At 41.3% G+C, this 18869-nt stretch overlaps 1 protein-coding gene across 1 annotated transcript in view; it reads right to left on the reverse strand.

Annotated features, from left to right (window-relative positions):
* ABCC3 (ATP binding cassette subfamily C member 3) overlaps positions 1-18869 on the reverse strand; it is a 50736-nt gene that overhangs the window by 23783 nt on the left and 8084 nt on the right. The window contains exons 2-8 of the mRNA XM_074160350.1: positions 12006-12182; positions 11022-11147; positions 9994-10131; positions 8131-8256; positions 7267-7328; positions 5383-5514; positions 1171-1389 (exon numbers count right to left, since the gene is read on the reverse strand). Coding sequence (XP_074016451.1) covers positions 1171-1389; positions 5383-5514; positions 7267-7328; positions 8131-8256; positions 9994-10131; positions 11022-11147; positions 12006-12182 — 980 coding nt within the window. The remainder of the gene's footprint in view (positions 1-1170; positions 1390-5382; positions 5515-7266; positions 7329-8130; positions 8257-9993; positions 10132-11021; positions 11148-12005; positions 12183-18869) is intronic.

Below are 18869 nucleotides of genomic sequence, written 5' to 3' on the forward strand. Positions count from 1 at the left end.
CCAGAATAGATTATACTTAATGTGTTCTCAGAAGGAAACCAGCTGCCTCCTCTTCACTAGGGACTCTGGAAGATGACAGACTGTAAGCTATTAAATGTCACCATACTGGGTCGGACCCTCTTTTTAGCAAATTTCTGGGTATGTCACAAACCACCCACAGAGCGACATGATCTCAGAACACAGCTCCGCATCGGCGTTATTTTAAGAGACACTGATATAGGAGCAGGGCCCTCTCTTCTCCCCTTTCCTACATCCACCTGCGGCCTCCATCCAAACTCCGTTCCTCTCTCGTGCATTAACAGGACTATGTGCATTTCCATTGATTTGGTAATAAAAAATAATTTTTTGATAGAAAACCTGGTATTTCTACTGTTACTTTCTTCTTAATTAATGTTTATCTGGTGAAATTCTCACTTTAAGAATAATATTAACAGAGGAAAAAAATGTGGGGATTGTGTAAATTCCTTTATGGATCAGGCTGAGCAACTGGTCCCCCTGGAGACGGGAGGTACAGATGTTCCTCATCCAAGGAGAGTTTGAGGACATACCACTTTCGTCAAGATCTCACCTGTTTGGTTGGTTTTTTTTTTTAAATAGAACTGTAATTTTATTTCACATGGAAATTTACTGCAACTGTGCCTCACACATTCTCATTGCTGTGCACAACTAAGAACACATGAACTCATCTAAATGGTCCAAAAATCTTTCCCAGATGACAGCGGCATGGCCACTAAATGAGCATCACGCTTCATTTGTATATCAAGTCACGCTACAGCTGCGGCCACCACCAACACATGTGGGTATCAAATGTACAGAGACCACTGCATCCAGCAAGCAGCGCTTCGCTTTGATTTCACAAATTATCCTTTAGAAATAGGGAGAAATTGCTTTGGACTGCTGCACGGAGCAACAGGTAATTTATAATTCAAAGCTGTCTGTTGGTGATGGACGATTTACAAATCATGCATTTCAGTGAAGCTTGCCCAATTTACAGCTTCGTCCACATGAAAGAATTCCTCTCTTATGGCATTTCAGCGGGAAGGTGGGGGAGCACACACACACGGACCACTGTGAGGGAAACTAGTTATGCATTTCAAAAATAAATACTCCATGCCAAAGCCAGGCCTCCACTGGGACTGCACATAGAAACTACTCGCACCGTAAACCAACCTTAACAGCTGAGGGTTGACGAAAGAAAGCAGGTCTTGTATCAGCTTGAAGAAGGAGCCAATTAAGAAGTATGGCCCAAAGGTCCTCAACAAAGCTTTGAGAAAGGAAGGCTTTCTATTGCGCTTTTTGTCCCTGATCAGAACTTCTGCTTCCTCTGGACCATCACCAACATGATTCAGCACGTGGTTAGATTTCTTCATATACGTCACATCTTCTTTCCTAAGGGAATGCAATAAGAGACAACCGACAATGAGAATGTCATTGCTTTATGCGTACAGCACTGCACTAATATCAAAAAGTCTGCTCCTTTCTTTGCTACTGATTAACAGCAAGACTTTCGACAAGATCTAGACGCTCTCAGGGGTAGGCCACTCTTGTGTATAGAGTCTTGTTTTCTTTCCTTTTTCTGCAGCACTTACAAGGTGTACTCCATGGGCCGGAAAATCAGTCACCATGGGATGAGAAGGCAGCCCAAAGGAGTAGGAGATGAAGGCTTAACTTCCTTCGACAGATGACAGAATTGACCTTGAATCTCCAATTTCTTGTAAAGGAATCCTCTAACAGTTGCTATTTACATACCACAGAAGGCACCCTCACCTAGTCCTTCCTAGACTGTGTTCGTTATTCAATTAGTAGCTGTACTAAACCTTTAGCCTTATCTGATCAAACACCTGCTTTCAGAGGAGTAGTCTGAATCCCTCCAGGGGGACAAGCACTGAATCACACGCCAAGCTAAGAGAGGAAGCAGGCACAGCCCTCTCAAAATACAGTTTTGCATTCCTGGAAACTCAAAAGAGTACAAACCATAGCACCTCCAAAGCTGAGCCATCGCCGAGATCTGGGCCACAGCTGTCCGAGGTTCTTCCAGGACAGAAACTTTGGTTTTAGGTGCCTAAATTTCACTCAGATGACAATTTAGGCGTTTAAACCCTGTTTGACTGTATCTCTTTCTTACTTTATGCCTCTCTTTCTCCATCTGCAGAATAAGCCAACAAAAGTGACCTCTTCTGCAAAGCTCTTTGAGACTGATGAAAAATGGACCCAGCAGGTCTGTGCTGCTCTCCAGGGCTCTAGGTGGGATTTCCAGAAGCACTTCTGGGTGCCTGACTTCTGTTGCCTATCAATAAAGAGGGGGTGCTCTGGGAAATTGTTTCCTCCATGAATTACTCTCAAAGAGCAGCCTGGCAGCTTTTCTACTATCAAATACCAAACTGCTGTTGTTTCTTGGGTGCTATGGGACCTACAGAACAATTTCCTGAATGTCAGCCAGGAAGGTTAAGTCCGGGTGGAGCAGGGAGAAGGAAATTAGAGTCTGGACACATAAGCCTTATAAGAAGGGGCAGATGGAAGTAAGACCCTAGGAACAGCGAAGACTTACAAGAAGGCATTTGAAAAATAACTTTTAAGTACTACCAAGTGAGGTTGGATTTATGATTCTTCATAAAGAGCAGGCAGATTTTTTGGAGCTGGCTGGCTGCAGAGTCAAATAATTCCAACAGCCTGTGAGCGTTCCAAATGATCACTGTGGCTAACAGTTCACAGGTAGAAACTTGTTCACATCCTTTCAAACAAAGGCATGTGCAAATCCCAATTTCTTTGCAATAAAGTTTGAGTGCAGGGGGAGAACCTAAACCAGACAATTTTTTTTTTTTCCCCAGACAAGAACAAACAGTGTTGCCTTTGTCCTTTCAGATCAAACCTGGAAAGTTTATGAGCAAAGCTTTATTTTTCTGGCAACCAGGCTGTTAAACTCATTGAAGGATTTGAAGAAACAAGACTATCTGCCCCTGGCTTTATGCTATTAAAAATGCTTATTACAGTGACCTAACAGCAACGCAATAGTTCTTTCACAGTAAAAAATTCCAAAGGGAGAAAATGCACTTCCAGTGTTTACTACAGGTGCTGGGTGAGGTCAGGTTTCCAGCAGTGTGTGGGACTGCTCACACCCAGTTTTTTATCAAAGCAAAAAGCATGTGCCTAGTTTCCATTATTTATAGCAGGGCAGATAATAGATGCTGATTATCTCATGGGAAAACACATAGCTTTCTGCATAGTGATGACAAGGCCCTGCATCTTCAATTTGTCTTCATAAGCAGAGTCTCAGGAGCTAACTAAAAATGAGGCAAAACAGATTCCAGCTCTCTCTTCTCCATCCAGCTCAACTCGAACTTCCTCAGAAGCAACTGCCCTTATCAGTAAAGTGAGCGAGCAGAGACTTCAGCCATGCGTGCAAAGAGAGCAAAAGCAAAGGAAAAATACTCTTTGCATGCTTTGTTTTCTATAATAGCAACTTAAATCCGAACTGATCTGTCCTGTAACTCATTTGTAGCAAATGAATCATTAGCAATTATTTAACAGTAACTCATAAGACAGCTGCGAAGCAAAATGTAAAAAAAGATTTTGTAGGTTTTGGAACACTAGAAATGTGATAGCCATCACAATAAAATAAGTTTAAAGCTTTATCTATACCAGAGTTGCAACTGATTAAGTTTTTTTAAAATAAATTAGTACTGTGTACATGGCAAATATTTTCCATGGCACTTTCAATACATGTACAACTTGACACAGCATTTTTAGTGTCATAAAAGCTTGCTCAGAGCAGATTTAATGAGAAGAGTTTAAAAAAAAAAAAGTATTTAAAACAGCTGCCAAGCAACTACCACTAATGTTATTTGACATGAAGTAACTGAGAATACGTACCCGTAATTGAAGAACAAGCAGAGCCAGGAAGCTTTTAGAGTTACGTGAAACCCAGCAATCTGCAGTAGAGTGATTTGCTTTGTTTTTGCTCTGTTCCCCACCTTAGAATCATTAATACAGTCATCACAAATTCTTACCTGAGCTAAACACAAGCCAGAATTTATGCTTAAATTCATTGCCAGCTGGCTCCAGTTTGTATGAATAATTTCCAAAATGCAATGAATCCCATGACAACACTCCAAGCACAGCTTCTGGTTTCCTAGCAAAAGTTTTCCTGGACCCTAGGCACCTCTGCACAATGGCTGTGGCTCCTACTATATAAAAGCCTGAGGGAGTGAGATTTATGTCTGTACAGCAAAAGACCAGAACCCAGACAATGCAATAATTCTACACCATAAAAATAGAGACATTATGAAAACAAAAAACCCCAAAGTAAAACCACAGCACACACAGAGCACTAGTGGACAAGCTGCTGGTGTTAGTGCTGGAAACCTTTCAAATTTTAGCTGCGAAGTGGAACTCTCCACATCATAATCAGCCTTGCCAAGGACCTTACAACTCTCTCCTAATATTACCACGTAATAGGGTCTTTCCAATTTGGCAAGGATATGCACAGAAGAGAACAGAGGAAAGCCTCCACATGGAGAAGAAAGTTCCACAATGAAAGGAAATGGAAGCGCAGGCCTCCTCCTTATTGACATTTTTCATTTGAAACACACTATCACCACATCTATTTCTTTGGAAACATTTTGGACATTAACCAGTGGGAGAAGGAAATACAGTTGCACAATAGATAATTTCTTAAGATCAGATTAGCACAGAACATGCAATAAAAAGGATATCCTCTCCAGCATGGATGTAACTATATGCAAGCTCTGACCCTCATCCCATCTCCATCAGAGACGATGGGAATTTTGCTGCTAACTTCCTAGGCAACAGGAGTAGGGTCTCAGCTCTTAAAATGGGCTATCTCTCCCCCTCCTGCCTTTCACATGCCTTGAGTTTCATATCTTTACTGCTAGGAACTGAAGAGCTGCTCACTGCTAAGAGCCTTAAGGCTAAAAATAGCGTCAGGCCAAAAAACTCATGATGGGGATGATGAGGAATTCCTGTTGGTTTATGGTGCTCTAACATGCCTAGGAGGGAGGCAATTATGGGTTTAGACATCTACCAGCTCACTGATGAAAGCTGTTCATTTTCTACAACCCAACCAACTCAATCCTTTCTGCATCTTCAGCCCTTCTCCACGTGGTAAATGGCACTACCTGCCCGTGTAGATTTTAAGCACGTAGTTGAAAAGTGTGTAGGTGGTACACAAGCCCCAGAGGGCTCCTGCTTGCCTCTGCCTAGACATATTAAAATAAGCAAATTTGACTGTTAATATTAATGAAGAACAGATAGGTTGAAGAGGTAGGTGCCATTTTTAGTTGGCTCATTTTCAGGGATGAGTAGCTTATTAATGTTGAAATGACTCAGATCAATCTCTGTTTGCAGATTTGTTCATATACTTACTGTTTGCACTCTGCTTTCTCTTTGTCCCATTCTTTACTTAGTTGTTGCACAATAATTTTTGAAGTATCATCTTCATTCAGTGACCACAAATCTTTATCTTCGAGGGGTCTTTTGTAACCAAGAATTGCCATGCTGCACGTACAGAGAAAAACAATCCCATTCAGTTTGGCTAATAGTACTTCAAGCATTGCTAGAAACTCTGTGTCTATTAAGCTAACAAAAGCAAGACGACACATCTCCACAGAAAGGCTGATAATTATAACTCCATCTCCCTTTGTTCCTTATATTGATGTTTGCAATTAAGGAAAGGACATTACCTAGTTTTGATTACATGTATTTTATTGAAAGCATCACTTCAGAAAAAAAGGACAATAAAAACCAACTACCAGAAGCATTTGAATGAAACTGTGGTGTGAACTGAAAAGAGTGAAGCTTCAGAAATGAAAATAACTAAGTCTATCTGGAATAACTGCCAGCAGTGAACAAAATGAAAAAGTGAAGCTCACATAAGTTAAAGGAAAATCAGATTTCTCTGAAAACTACAGTTCCTCAACAGTAAGAGGAATTTTGTCAAGGGATACAAGCATCTAGTTGCCAAGAACCTCGACGGGGAAGCTGAACATTCAAAACTCTGGAAGTTTAAAAGGATCTCACTCTCCCACTGAAAAGAACTTTACAGGGCTGTTGCCAGGAAAATGAAGTTACATAGGTGGAAGAATGAAGACCACAAAATCCTCAACCACTATTGAAAAATTTGGTCTTAATATGACCTTTGACAGCTGTTCCACTTTATCATGGGGATAGCAAACCCAATCTCAAATTTGCATCTTTAATACACATGCCTTTTGACAGCACTATCAGTTGGTGGTAATCACTTGTATATATAACACAGTTTACCTTCCCTCTTGCACGGAAAATGCCCTTATTAAAAAGCATTCACCCGTGAACCTCAACGGGAAACAAAACACATCCTCAGGTGGGTGAAAGGTTGCCACAATTAATCTTGTGGAGCAGAGTCTTACATTGAGCAGAGTCTTACATGAGCAAGACGAGAGTCTTGCTCATGAGACCCCACCTGGAACACTGTGTCCAGCTTTGGAGTCCCCAACACAGGAAGGACATGGACCTGTTGGAACAGGTCCAGCAGAGGGCCACAAAGATGATCAGAGGGATGGAGCACCTCTCCTATGAAGACAGGCTGAGAGAGCTAGGGTTGTTCAGCCTGGAGAAGAGAAGGCTCTGGGGAGACCTCATAGCAGCCTTCCAATATCTGAAGGGAGCCTACAGGAGAGCCGGAGAGGGACTCTTTGTCAGGAAATGTAGTGACAGGACAAGGGGTAATGGTTTTAAATTGGAAGAGGGGAGATTTAGATTAGATATTAGGAAGAAATTCTTTACTGTGAGGGTGGTGAAGCACTGGAACAGGCTGCCCAGGGAAGCTGTGGCTGCCCCATCCCTGGAGGTGTTCAAGGCCAGGCTGGATGGGGCTTTGAGCAACCTGGTCTGGTGGGAGGTGTCCCTGCCCACGGCAGGGGGGTTGGAACTCGATGATCTTTAAGGTCCCTTCCAACTCTAACCATTCTATGATTCTATGATCTTGGTTTAGGTTATACGCCAGCACACAGTAAACACAACTAGACTGTGTACCCCATTATTCATGCCCCAGTTGTTGCCACTGCTCTTCAGAGAAGACGTTTGGGCAGTACGAACACTCTGAAAGCTGTTTCTAAAAAGGCTAGAAGTGCTGACAGCACTGTGGATGAAAGAGCATCCCACATCAACTACTTAGAGGAAAAATGTCGGTATTGCTAACTCCGCACAACACATATCACAAGTAGAGTTTGGGGTTGTCAGCTGTCCGACAGCTTGAAGAGAGAAGCTCACCTTGTAAACCACCAAAATGTCAATCTTGACAGGAAGCCTGAAGTTAACTCTGGACATGGATTCTATAGTAAAGTTATGGGGAAAAAAAAAACCAACAGAATAAATAAAGGAAAACACTTACCATTACTTTAGTAAGAAGACAGTCTATTTTGATCAATTTTGGTATATTATATGGTATATTACATGTATGTACCTATGTCCTAATGAGACATAAAATTGATTTCTTTCATTTCCCATGTCACGCAAAACTCTTTTTATCTTTAAAAATTGCTTCACATATTGCCTTTAAATCACACTTATATAAAGTGAAATGTCATTCTATAGTTTCTGAAATGTTCATTTTAAGAAATGAACTCAACTTCTCTCTCAGCTTCATTAAAACATAAATCCAATTAGAGAGACCATTTTATGAATTCGAGAAGAAATTTAACCTGTGACACTACTAATATCTTCTGTTATTAATGTTTTTCCATACCTACTCTCAACACATATAGAAATCATTTATTAAGAAAACCCTTATAGACTTTAGCTAACTCTAAATGAATATTAAGCAAGTAGACCACCATCTCCATAAAAATCGCTCTTGAAATAATTAATATTACCCTTCAGTGTTCATAATGTAACTTAAACTGCTGTGAAGCAGCAAGTAGGAGAGCTGCTTTCATCACGTAGCTTCCAGTCATTACTGATGGCACATATAACGGAAAAAGGCTTCAAACCCCAATATTACTCTCCTTTCCCACTGTTTTGTAAGGGGGTCACTAACTACTGCAATCTCAATGACAATCCAAAGCAGTTTTCAAACATGATAGTTTTAAAACGTGTGAGAGTAAAACGCAAACAAAACAAAGTAAAAATACTTACAGGATGTGTATTAACAGGGGAAAAAAATGGAGGCTTTTCTTTAAAACATGAAAGGATCAACTCAATGATTATCAAAGCAAAGTAGATGTAAAATGTGGTAAACCTGAACCTTTCATTTACATGGCCCTAGAGGGAAAAAGAAACACAGTAAATGATTGTTTTCATTGTACTTCCCAACTCCTCCAACACACACACACTGACTTCTTCACAGCTTCTTTTGGCAATTCCTTTCTTCCTCTACAGTTGAATAATACAAAGTAGTTGCTAGCAGGAATTATCTTACAAAAGTACACACATACTCTGTAAAGTGCCTAACAACATGCATATCTCCAAGCTTTTCATTAAATTATGTCAAGTTCAAAGTGCTTATACATCTTCACTGCATGCAGACACCCTCTGGATTCGGGGCTACACGACATCCTTTTAAATTACCTCCAGGGGTTCTTGCAAGATCATGTCTTAAGCATAGAAATTGTCAACCCAGATCAGAGAACATCCATTTACTTTAGTATCTTGTCACTGACAAGCAGTCACTGTAAAATACTTTCAGAAGATGCTGCAAAAACACACTGTATTGCATAATAACAGTTCCATCTGCTCTAGAGATATTTCCTTTCCTACTCATATGAGCCTGCAGTTGACTTAAAACTTCTTGCTGTGAGGCTATGTCCCTTATACAGCTCTTTCATACCCCAATGTAGCTGAATGCTCTCATTGTTCACTTAAAAATGTTTAAACCTTAGGTGCAAGAGAATGAGTATTCGGTCTTTGGCAGTTGCAAGAACAGAAGAAACGTTACCCATACCCTTTCTAAGGCTCTGCACACATAATTTTAAGTTGATTAAGGATTCAAACATTGATAGTCCAATATTTGTACTTACCCACCACTACTACAGTTTGAAAATTGACTTTTAAGTGGTGTTTTAAAGGGTCTCACCAGGATTGCAGCTATTTTGTGAAGATGTTCTGCACAGACTGGCATTTAAGGTTTAATTCAATCTCCGCTGGAATATTTACAACAGCCTGGCATAGCAAAATCCTTGCTAAAAGGATAATGCCACTAATAGTTACAAAAAAGTAAGTATTCAAAAAAAAAAAAATTCACCAAACAGAATCAACAGTGATTTCACTGAGGAGAAGCAATCACCTTGATGTTTTTCAAACGCTCCTTTTCACTCCTAGCCTTTGATGATCTAATCACTGAAGATCTGCTTTGCCCTACTTAGTGAAATTTGTTTTGGTGAGAAACATAACAGTTTTCTTACTGTGGGAGAACCTGCTATGTTTTCAATCAGCAATCATGACAGCCCAGGTTTCTCTTCTCTCCCTCCAACTTTCTGTTCTCTATTTACAGCCACAGTTGGAGTCAAAATGCTGTCCTCAGCACATCAGACACTGACAAAAGAAAGCCTATGGAGCTGTATAATGTGGCCAAGCTGCCTAAGCAAAAAAGGAACATTACATATTAAAAGGCCTCATCTCTGATTACTATCCACCCCTATTTGAGCATGGCAGGGGAAGGGGACTGCGGAAGGAAAAAGGGAAGGGGAGAAAAAAAAAAAGAAAAAAAGAATCTGTTCTAATATATATACAATGTTGGTGTGGCCCTCACATGTCTATCAGGTTTCCAGTATAGCCCTGGGCAAAGCAAAATCTGCTTTTTGACATTGCATGAGAAATCCCAGTTCCCTTCAAGTTACACAAGTCTGAGTCAAGGCAACGGAACCAAACTTCGCTTTCTCTCTGGCAAAATCCGGGCTCAGATCTGCCTCCAAACTGGGTGATTCATTCGCTTCACAGAGATGTTAATGCTATGTTTCCTGTTCTCCAAGTGCTAACAAGGATGGCATGTTACCATGTTACCTGTGCTGTTGTAGTCATGATCTTAGACCGGAAAGGCCCCACGGCACAGAGCACAGACAAAAACCAGAAGATAATGAGCACTCCAGAGGACTGAACTCCTCTCAGCCTTTCGTATTGAATAAGCAGAGTCGCTAACAGCTGTAAAAGTAAATACAGGAACACGTGAACACAACCGCATCCCACTGCTCCCCCTTTTCACACTCTCAGTTGGCAGCTATTACAGCCATCATCGACAACAGGACCTCTGTGAAATAAGGCCCCATCATAACTTCACAGAAGTCAATAGCAAAACCTCCTCTATCTAAGGAAAGTAGCGAATAACTTTATGAAATTGTTTTTACTGTTTTCAGAGCCTCATCTCCAGAATTCAATTTTTAAACCAGACTTCGTACCTAGGGCTAGGCTCAATTAAATATTAGCTATAAAACGTTTTAAAAAATATAAGAGCTGTCATTTCTCCAGTCCAGATGGACAATCATGACTTGTGTAGAAAACAAGATTTAAAAAAAACCTAACCAAGGGAATTAAAAACTAAATGGGCAAATGTTACTGCTTCATTTTTCATACAACAGCCACAAGCCTGTTTGTCATCCCAGCCACAGCAAATTTGGTTTCTGTTTAATGGAGGAACAACCACCAGATAAGAGACACGGTTTTACAAAGTCCAATACAATACTGAACAATGCACAAGCCGTGCTCTATCATATCTCCCTGTTTAGGCAAAGTCATATCCAAATTCTCTCCACACCTAGATCACAAGCCTGAAGAAACAGATGAGAGTAAGGTGGGAGGAAGAAAAATCTCTCTATTATAAAGATTTTAACTTACATAACTGAATCTACATGAGTGAGGTACCTGTAACTGCGGCTTTTTCAGTAAGCAAAATTTGCTTCAGTAATACAACTACTAATAATTCAGTTCAAAGAGTACAGGATAAGTCAATGAATGCAAAGGAACCCTTTTCCTCCTTCATCTGTCTAAGAAAGAATTATTCTTATTGGTCACAATAAACAGAAACAGCTACAAACCACAGTGATGCCAACGATCAATGGAGTTACAAAATAGACTGGTGGAGGCGTTCTGTTTTGCAGGAGCTCGTGGAAAGAGTAGAAGAGATCAGCCCAGCTCACGCACCACAGCAGGACACCGAACAGCTGAAAGCAGCCAAACAGAAACAGCATTTGGTAAACTCATCTCCAGGGGCAGCCAGAGGGCTAGCAATACCCTTACGATTCACAGATTGCCAGCAAGACAAAGCTGTGTAAACAGAACAACACTGTGTCGATCAGCAGCAGTCGCTAATGGAACTGTCCCACTGCACTCAAACTCCTGTCTCAGCTGCTACAAACACAACCAGTAGAAAGACTAATATATTTACCTTTTTTTTCCCCATACTATTCAGTTTTGATTGCAAACACAGGAGACAGATTAACGGCAGACGTGCCCCGAAGCAGAAGCCTGGAATTATTCTCCAGGAATAATCCCAGCTCTCACGGTCTATGGAAAGTGACTTCTTTCCTCCGACCATGCTATTCATAAACCAGAGGTGCTGCTGACACCAGCCATCTCTTAGGCACAAGATGCAGATAAATCCCATAGCTATTGGGTAGGTAGAGGGACTTGAAAAAAATAACTTTTTGTGCCTACTCTCACAATGAGGTGAAATTCTCACTAGACATACCTTAAGGTCTTCGTTTTGCAGCTTTCAGTGGTTTAAAGCCTAAGTAAGGGTGAAGGAACAGAGTTTTGGCTCAACAAAGGGGTAAACTCTCTTCTGCAGAGCAATCAACTGCTCCCTCTACCCCGAAAGACAGGCTCACAGGATGGATTTCTTTACAGATGAACTACCTTTTGGTATCCTTCCTCCGAAATCTATACATACACTGTTGTTTCCTATAAGCGAGTTCTTCAGTTCCCCCATAAATTAGGGGGAATTTTGTTTAAACCCCACTGCAGTGCTTACTCGGATACTGAACTAACGCTAAAAACTCCAAACTGCAAAGAGATCTTACCGTCTTGAACCTGCTCAACACGGAAAGCACGATGTACCCTCTTTTGTTGTGCTTTAGGTAGAGAAGATAAAAGGGTAATGCGCTCCACAGATAAATGCTAGGGATCCACGCTAGGATGGTATTCTGGAAACATGGTGTCAGGTCTGGATTATCAGTGTGTATTGAAAGATTTGAATCCTGGAAAAAAAAGAAAAAAAAAGATGAGACATTTATTAATAGAGAAGCAGAAGCACTGCCAACTGGAACATCTGCTTGAAGAAGTTGTATCCAAGTTCTGCTGGAGTTAGCAAACGGCCTTAGTAAAAGCTTTTAAAAAATAGCTATCCCAACTACTTGTGGTTAATCTGCTATAGTAAAGGGGCTAAGTACAGTTTTAAATTAATACTGGGTAAAACCTAGAAAGACAAGACTTCTGCCCTCCTGCATCTCAGAGTTGGATGTACATTTTGTAGCAGACAAACCCCTTGTGTTTCTGTCTTTGCTAAGGCTTAGTTATGGGTGCTGATACCACGGCATTTTTCAGGCATCCCCAGCCTGGAGCACAACTGCTAAGCAAAGCTCTTGAGGCAAAATCCTCAACTCAAGAACTCATCCAGTAAGAATGTCCAGCACTGGAGAAAATGATCAGACTTACAGCAACCATATGCTGACCTGGGAAACCCCCTCCATTTATGACTAAAATTTTATCCTTCTTATTCATATGCCTCCAACTACATATTCTAAACAAAGGTAATAGGAATGTATTGTACATAGAGGTAGGAATATGGGTTTTCTTGCAAACGTTGCAAGCCATGCTTTCCATCTGTGACCTTGGACACCACAATTCATGTATGCAACTTGTACCTAAGGATTTGAATGCACCACATGCAAACGCAGTTACGCAAGTTCAAACTAAAAATAGAAATTTCAGTACAGTTAAGGGGAACTTGATTTTAATCAAACCTACTGGAAATTCACAACTTGCATTTCGCCATCTGATGTGTCATCTTAAATGCGGTAGATAAATACTTACTTGCAGGAAATGTAAAATTAGTTTGTCGTACTATCATTAACAAGGAGATGATAAAACTAAAGTACCTGTGGTTCAAATATGCCTTGTCTCTGCACTAGAATCATTTACTTGTACCTAATTATTTTTGGATATGAGCTCTCAGGAGAAGTATCTTTCAGTTAAGCCAGGCCATTTCTCCCCACCTCTTATAAATGAATGACTGACTAGTCTGAATATGAATTCTTCAACCAGCCCTGCCTTTGTTTACCAATACAAAAGAGACTGAATGCTGAAAGCCGTGGTTGATTTTAGGAGAACTGAAGAGCCACAATCTCCAGACAATCTTTCGATCTTGATGATGATCTGTCAGAAGGGACATGCATCACTGCATCAGTCCACATGCACATGAAAGAGCTCATAAGTATAATGAAACTACAAAGCCTTGGCAGGTTGCAGGACAGTTTGGCTGAACTGTGACAAGTTTGTCACTCAGTACTTCAGCTTTGGCACAAATGAAACCTCTGGCAGTGGTGAATGGTGGCACAAATCCATTAGCTGTGCATCTCGACTGCATCCTTTAATGTTGCATAGTTAGTGCGTCTGCAGCTGAGAAATGGCTCTTTTGGAGACATGCAGGCCCCCAGTGTGGGCCAGGGGCATAAAAACATTCCCATTTACCTAAACAGGTTTATCCAGACCTAGGGGAACCTTCAGCCACAAATCAACAACAAAGGGGCAATTACACTGTGATTCAAACACAACATCAAACCCAAACGAAACTCCAGCCTCACATTCAAACTATTTCTGTATTTTCCTCCAGTGAGCAGGTCTCTGGCACCAGAAAGGAAGATAACGTTTAAAGAGCACCCATTTTTTGGCTCGTCATCAAAACATTTCAGCATCTCTAACATGATAAGCAGCCCTAGCAGCTACCCTGCCTGGGGCAGGAGATGCCCTCTAGAAGTTTGGAGCTGAAGTTTATCTACTATCATTTATTCAACAAAATAGTAATTTCCTCTTTAAATTACATGTGGTTTAGCAATGTCTTGAGCATGTTTGCAATCGTGCTCCTTTTGCTTGCTAGAAAAAATCCTGGAAAAGGAAATCTGAGAAAGAATAGCAATAACTGGACACAGAATGAAACAAAGATTCTGTTTAAGGGCAAAGTTATTGGGGAGGAGGGGAGTAAAACACTCTTAATTTAAACCTTTCCTGTAAGGCCAAAATATCCAGAAATTACTTTCTGTCTGACAGCAACCTAGAAACTGCCCCAGATGTCCATTAACTTCGGACTGAACACAAGCTGACTATTGTATCCAAGACACAGACTGTATGGCTGCCAAGCCATTTAAAGGTTTTCATTAACTCTTATTTAAACAAGGCAAAAGACTTGCATTTCTGAATGTATAAATACAGCTGGCCAGAAAACAAAAATTCTGTCCTAAAAAAAAACCTCATAAGATTTTGAGATTCAGTTGAATTATCCCTGAGAATAAAAGTGGAACCTTTCCAAAATTATGTGTAAGTACAAGAAGCAGCATCCACCCAATGACCAACAAGAGCCTACTGCTTCCATGGTACGTGGGAAACGGGGATGTGGGCTGAAGGAGAAACCTATGTCCAAGGTGATAGACCTGAGTATTGGCTATCTTGGGAACGTTCTCCCAGGTCCAATTCCATCCTGGACCAGAAAAATAAGCTTTCCTGGAACAGATTTGTTTCTGTGAAAGGCCTCCCATTCAGTGAATGCTTTCTGAGAGCAGACTCTTTCCACCCCTGAATACAATGAGAGGTGTTCTGTTAGAAGACACAGTACCTAAAATATTTAAGTAGTGGAATTTCATGCAAATTACCTGCTCACCCTAAGATCGGATCACAGTGGACTAACACTGCCATGCCATGTGCCATGTAGCAGGGACTCTGCTATGAATTATTATTATTGGGAATCTGAAGGTTGCATTTCTTACCGCATTTCTTACCAAGCTGAATCTGTTTTCATGGAGCTGGCAGTTTCACTTTATGGCTTTATAAATCACCACACTGACAGCATATATTCCAACATCCACTCCAACCCTAGACAACTCATTTCGAGTCAGAATATAACACAAAGGCTCAGTACCATCTATCCTGACCAAGCCAACATTGTTAAATATTGCTAAATACCCTTCAATTCAGCAGTAAAATTATGGAACTCCACCCCTGAGAGCAAACACAAGAAGCAAGGGTTGGAGGGACACACTAGCTCTTTAACTCCTACCTTTAAGGCTCCTGCTTTAATCTGGCTTTGCCTTTCCACATCTTGAACTCTGTCCTAGTAAGCAGGCCAAGTTTAAATGCTTCTTGTGTCCCATTCCAATTGAGGATGGAAATACTCACCTTGGGCTTTCTAGGTTTGAGGGTTTTCTTTGGACTTGCTACTGGAAGGGGTCTAATACACTGACGTTGGATAGCACAGGCGTTCCTTGGCTCATGGCTCCGTGCTGTCCCAAGAGCCGCTCACCTTCCTAAGGGCATCACAGCTCTGTCTCAGGTTCCCCTTCAGTGAAAGCCCACTGAAAACATTCTGCAGGCAGCTCAGTGACCCCGAGCCAGGGGGACCCGTCAACAGGCATCTCATAAGGGCAACACCACTTTCTCCAAGGAACTTATCCCAGGGAAACTGTAACAACCAGCATATCCATCCCAGCTAACATCGATGTCAGCTTGCTTCCCCACAAGCAACTCTTAAAGACAATAATCTGTGACCTCTTCCTAATCCCGACTCCCACTCTGCTCTGTGGCTCCTCTGGATTGCCAAGAACTCAGTGGCAACTGTCTGGAAGCAGCAGCACTTCCTTGGATGTAGTGTCATGGATCAGGTTGGAGGCGCTGGTGGTGAGATGCAGCATTACAGAAATACCAGCCTGCTGTACCGAACCCCCAGACACACAATTTACTTAATCCTGTAATAATACTTAAATGCAATGCTAACATCCATGGGAAAAGAGATTAGAGACGCTTGTTACAGCTTCACAGCAGACAAGGGGTTCCCTAGAGTCTAAAACTTACAAATTAGTGGGGCTTTCTGTTGATCTGTTAAGAATACCATTGACATTGCCCCTTGCAGCAGCTTTCAATCATACCCATCACTCCAGTCTTTGGATGAACATGACCCTTGTAGCAAGGGCCATTTGTGCAGCAGGACCTAAATTTAGATGAGCAGTTTTAAATACATGATCTTCATTTAAGGGAAGGTATTTAACAGGGGAAGCTCTGAGCGACATTAAATCTGCTCTAATACTTAGCACTTTCTCCTCTGGAAAAGAAGACTGCTATTGAAAAAGCCATCCTTAAAACTGACAATGCACTTAATGGAAGCAAAAGTTCAATGTAATGTATCTTGAATTTCTTGCACATCATCCCTTACAGCTTTCAAAGAAAATGGGGAACAAACAGAAAGCTTGAAGCTTGGCTGAAAAACAGGAACAGGGAAATTCCTGCCTATCCCTTTTCCAACCCCCAAGGATGATGTTAAGAGAACCTGCTGAGAAAGACCAGTTGGGGTCTGGTCTTGAGTTTAAGTCTAAAATTTAAACTTCTTCTCCATTGCAGAAGTTCAAAATAAAAGTGCCTCACACTGGCTTTACCCATCACACGGCCGATGCTGCAGTAATGCTCCTCAAACAGCCGGCAAAGAAAAGCTTCCAAACCCTAGGGAAGACTAACATCATCTTTGTTAGTCAATCAGTTATCTTCATTGAGTGGATAAATTAATACATGTTTCTCTCTAAGTTTCCATAGCGCAAAAAGAATCGGGAAAAGCGCAGGAAACACACATTCTTTATCTGCTGGGAAAGTGAAGGCCATTGCGCTGACGTCATTCACACTCTACCCAAGGTTAATATATGCCATATCACTGATTCTGTGTCAGTTATCACTAAGTTGGCATGTTATTTAAGGTTAAAAGTCAAATTGAAAGCTGACTGGTAAGATACACATGAAGAGTAAAAGACGGGAAGCGAATAACTGAAAGTAACAACGCTTCCTGCAGTAAATAAACATGGAAACGGTATTTCTCATAGAATAAGGAGAAAAAAAAAAAAAGAAAAAGAAAAAAAGCAGCTGGTTTTCTCTTGGCTGTACCACACAGTCTCCTCCCAAGCGCAAGGATGGCTCTGCAGCTACAGCTCTGAACCACACCACCACAAACTGTCAGGGCTCAGTCTTAACTACAACACAGGCTTCATCTCAGCCTCTCCATGTCTCACCTCCCACTTCTAGCCGCTGTCCATCTCCTCTGCTTGGACCCTGTGGTAAGTGCTTTGAGGCAAACTCTAGTAATCATTTTAGAGCACAAAAGCAAACATGCAATCTGCTCCAGGCCTCCAGAAGGCTGCCGGTTTCAAATGGCCTTTTCAGAGCAAGATCATTTGTTTACGTTTCCAAAGGAACGATTTCACCCTTACACACAGAAGCAGTAACGTGCTGCATTAATCCAGTGACTGCTCACAACTCAATTCCTTCATAAGATTACATGAACAACCTCTTTCCCCTTTCCCCTCTTAAGGCAGGGCATTATCTTTTGATAATGACATTCTCCACTGCAACAATCCAATAATTCTGGTTGGAGAAAAGGTGAGGTTGAAAGGACATAAGCATTTACAGTACTGCACAAACTACACAGTTAATAACCAGAAATAGTATTATTCTGTTTACAAAGCACACTGCAATGGCTATCTGCATCGGTGAAGGACATCATGCGGGAAGCTGAACTTTCTTTTCCAGCAGTAAAAGGATCTTTAGTGACTTATTTTAATCGATCAAACAGACCTTGCACAAGTTCATAGCCTATACAAGCAAGTTTTACGGTTGTGGAGTAACTAGTTACATGTTTTCACTTGAGTTGAAGTTTCAAGGTACAAATGGTACCAACCATGCAATGCACTCGAGAACTGTGGACCAGAGACCCAAAAATCAATGTACAGGCTTAGTGACAATTGTTACACAAACCAGCAAGTTTCTTTTTCTACTCCTTTTAGTTTTTAAGAGTAGAAGGTCAGAGCTTCTCTGCCATCGTGAACAAAAATGAGGCAGGATGAAAAAAAAGCAGGTTTGTATTCTGCCGCAGTCATACAATCCTGGGAAATGGGCCTTTCAGAAAAGCATCCGTAGCTTAAGAGAGATAGTAAAGTAGAAGCTGAGCACAGGAAATATCTGCACCTAAGACAACATACACCTGAAGTAAAAGTAAAATCCATCCACTTCAACGATTTTAGTAACAGTCAGTCTTCTTGCTTGGACAGAGGAGACTTGCAGAGGAGAAGGCATAGTGCAACCATAGAGGCACCAATGCTCAGGAGTCAAAAGCAGGACTGAGAGGAAAAGGATCATTCTTTCAGCAGAAGAAAGTCCCCGAATATCTTTCAGAATTGATCAAAGCTATATACTGTTGTAGAGAAAACTTTCTGTTAATTGCATCAAAGGCCTTTCCTATGGCCTTGTGCGAGTACAAATAAAGGAGTGGGTTGCTGTATTTCAGCCCAGAGTGATGATGGGTGTGGAGGAATAACTTTAATTTGAGCCAACCCATCTCCCTTCCATTGAAAGGAACAGGGTAAATCGAAAGATCATAATGAACGTAACTCAATTATGAAGAAGCGGGAACAGCTGACACAGCTCCAAATGAGATGGTTCCTGCTTTATTTTCTCCCCTTCCCACCCTGACTCCTCCATTTTAAGCTGGCCCATCCAGTTGGACTGATGTACAATAATAATGAAAGAGATTGTCACAAAAAAAATGTCACCAGTGCTGCTCTGACACTCGGCCTGCTAGAGGGAGCTGGAACCGACAAATTGACTGCAGCGATAATGAGATTTTAGTGTCTGGTCAAGGC

Source organism: Numenius arquata, chromosome 17 (assembly GCF_964106895.1).
Source record: "Numenius arquata chromosome 17, bNumArq3.hap1.1, whole genome shotgun sequence".
Taxonomy (NCBI): Eukaryota; Metazoa; Chordata; class Aves; order Charadriiformes; family Scolopacidae; genus Numenius; species Numenius arquata.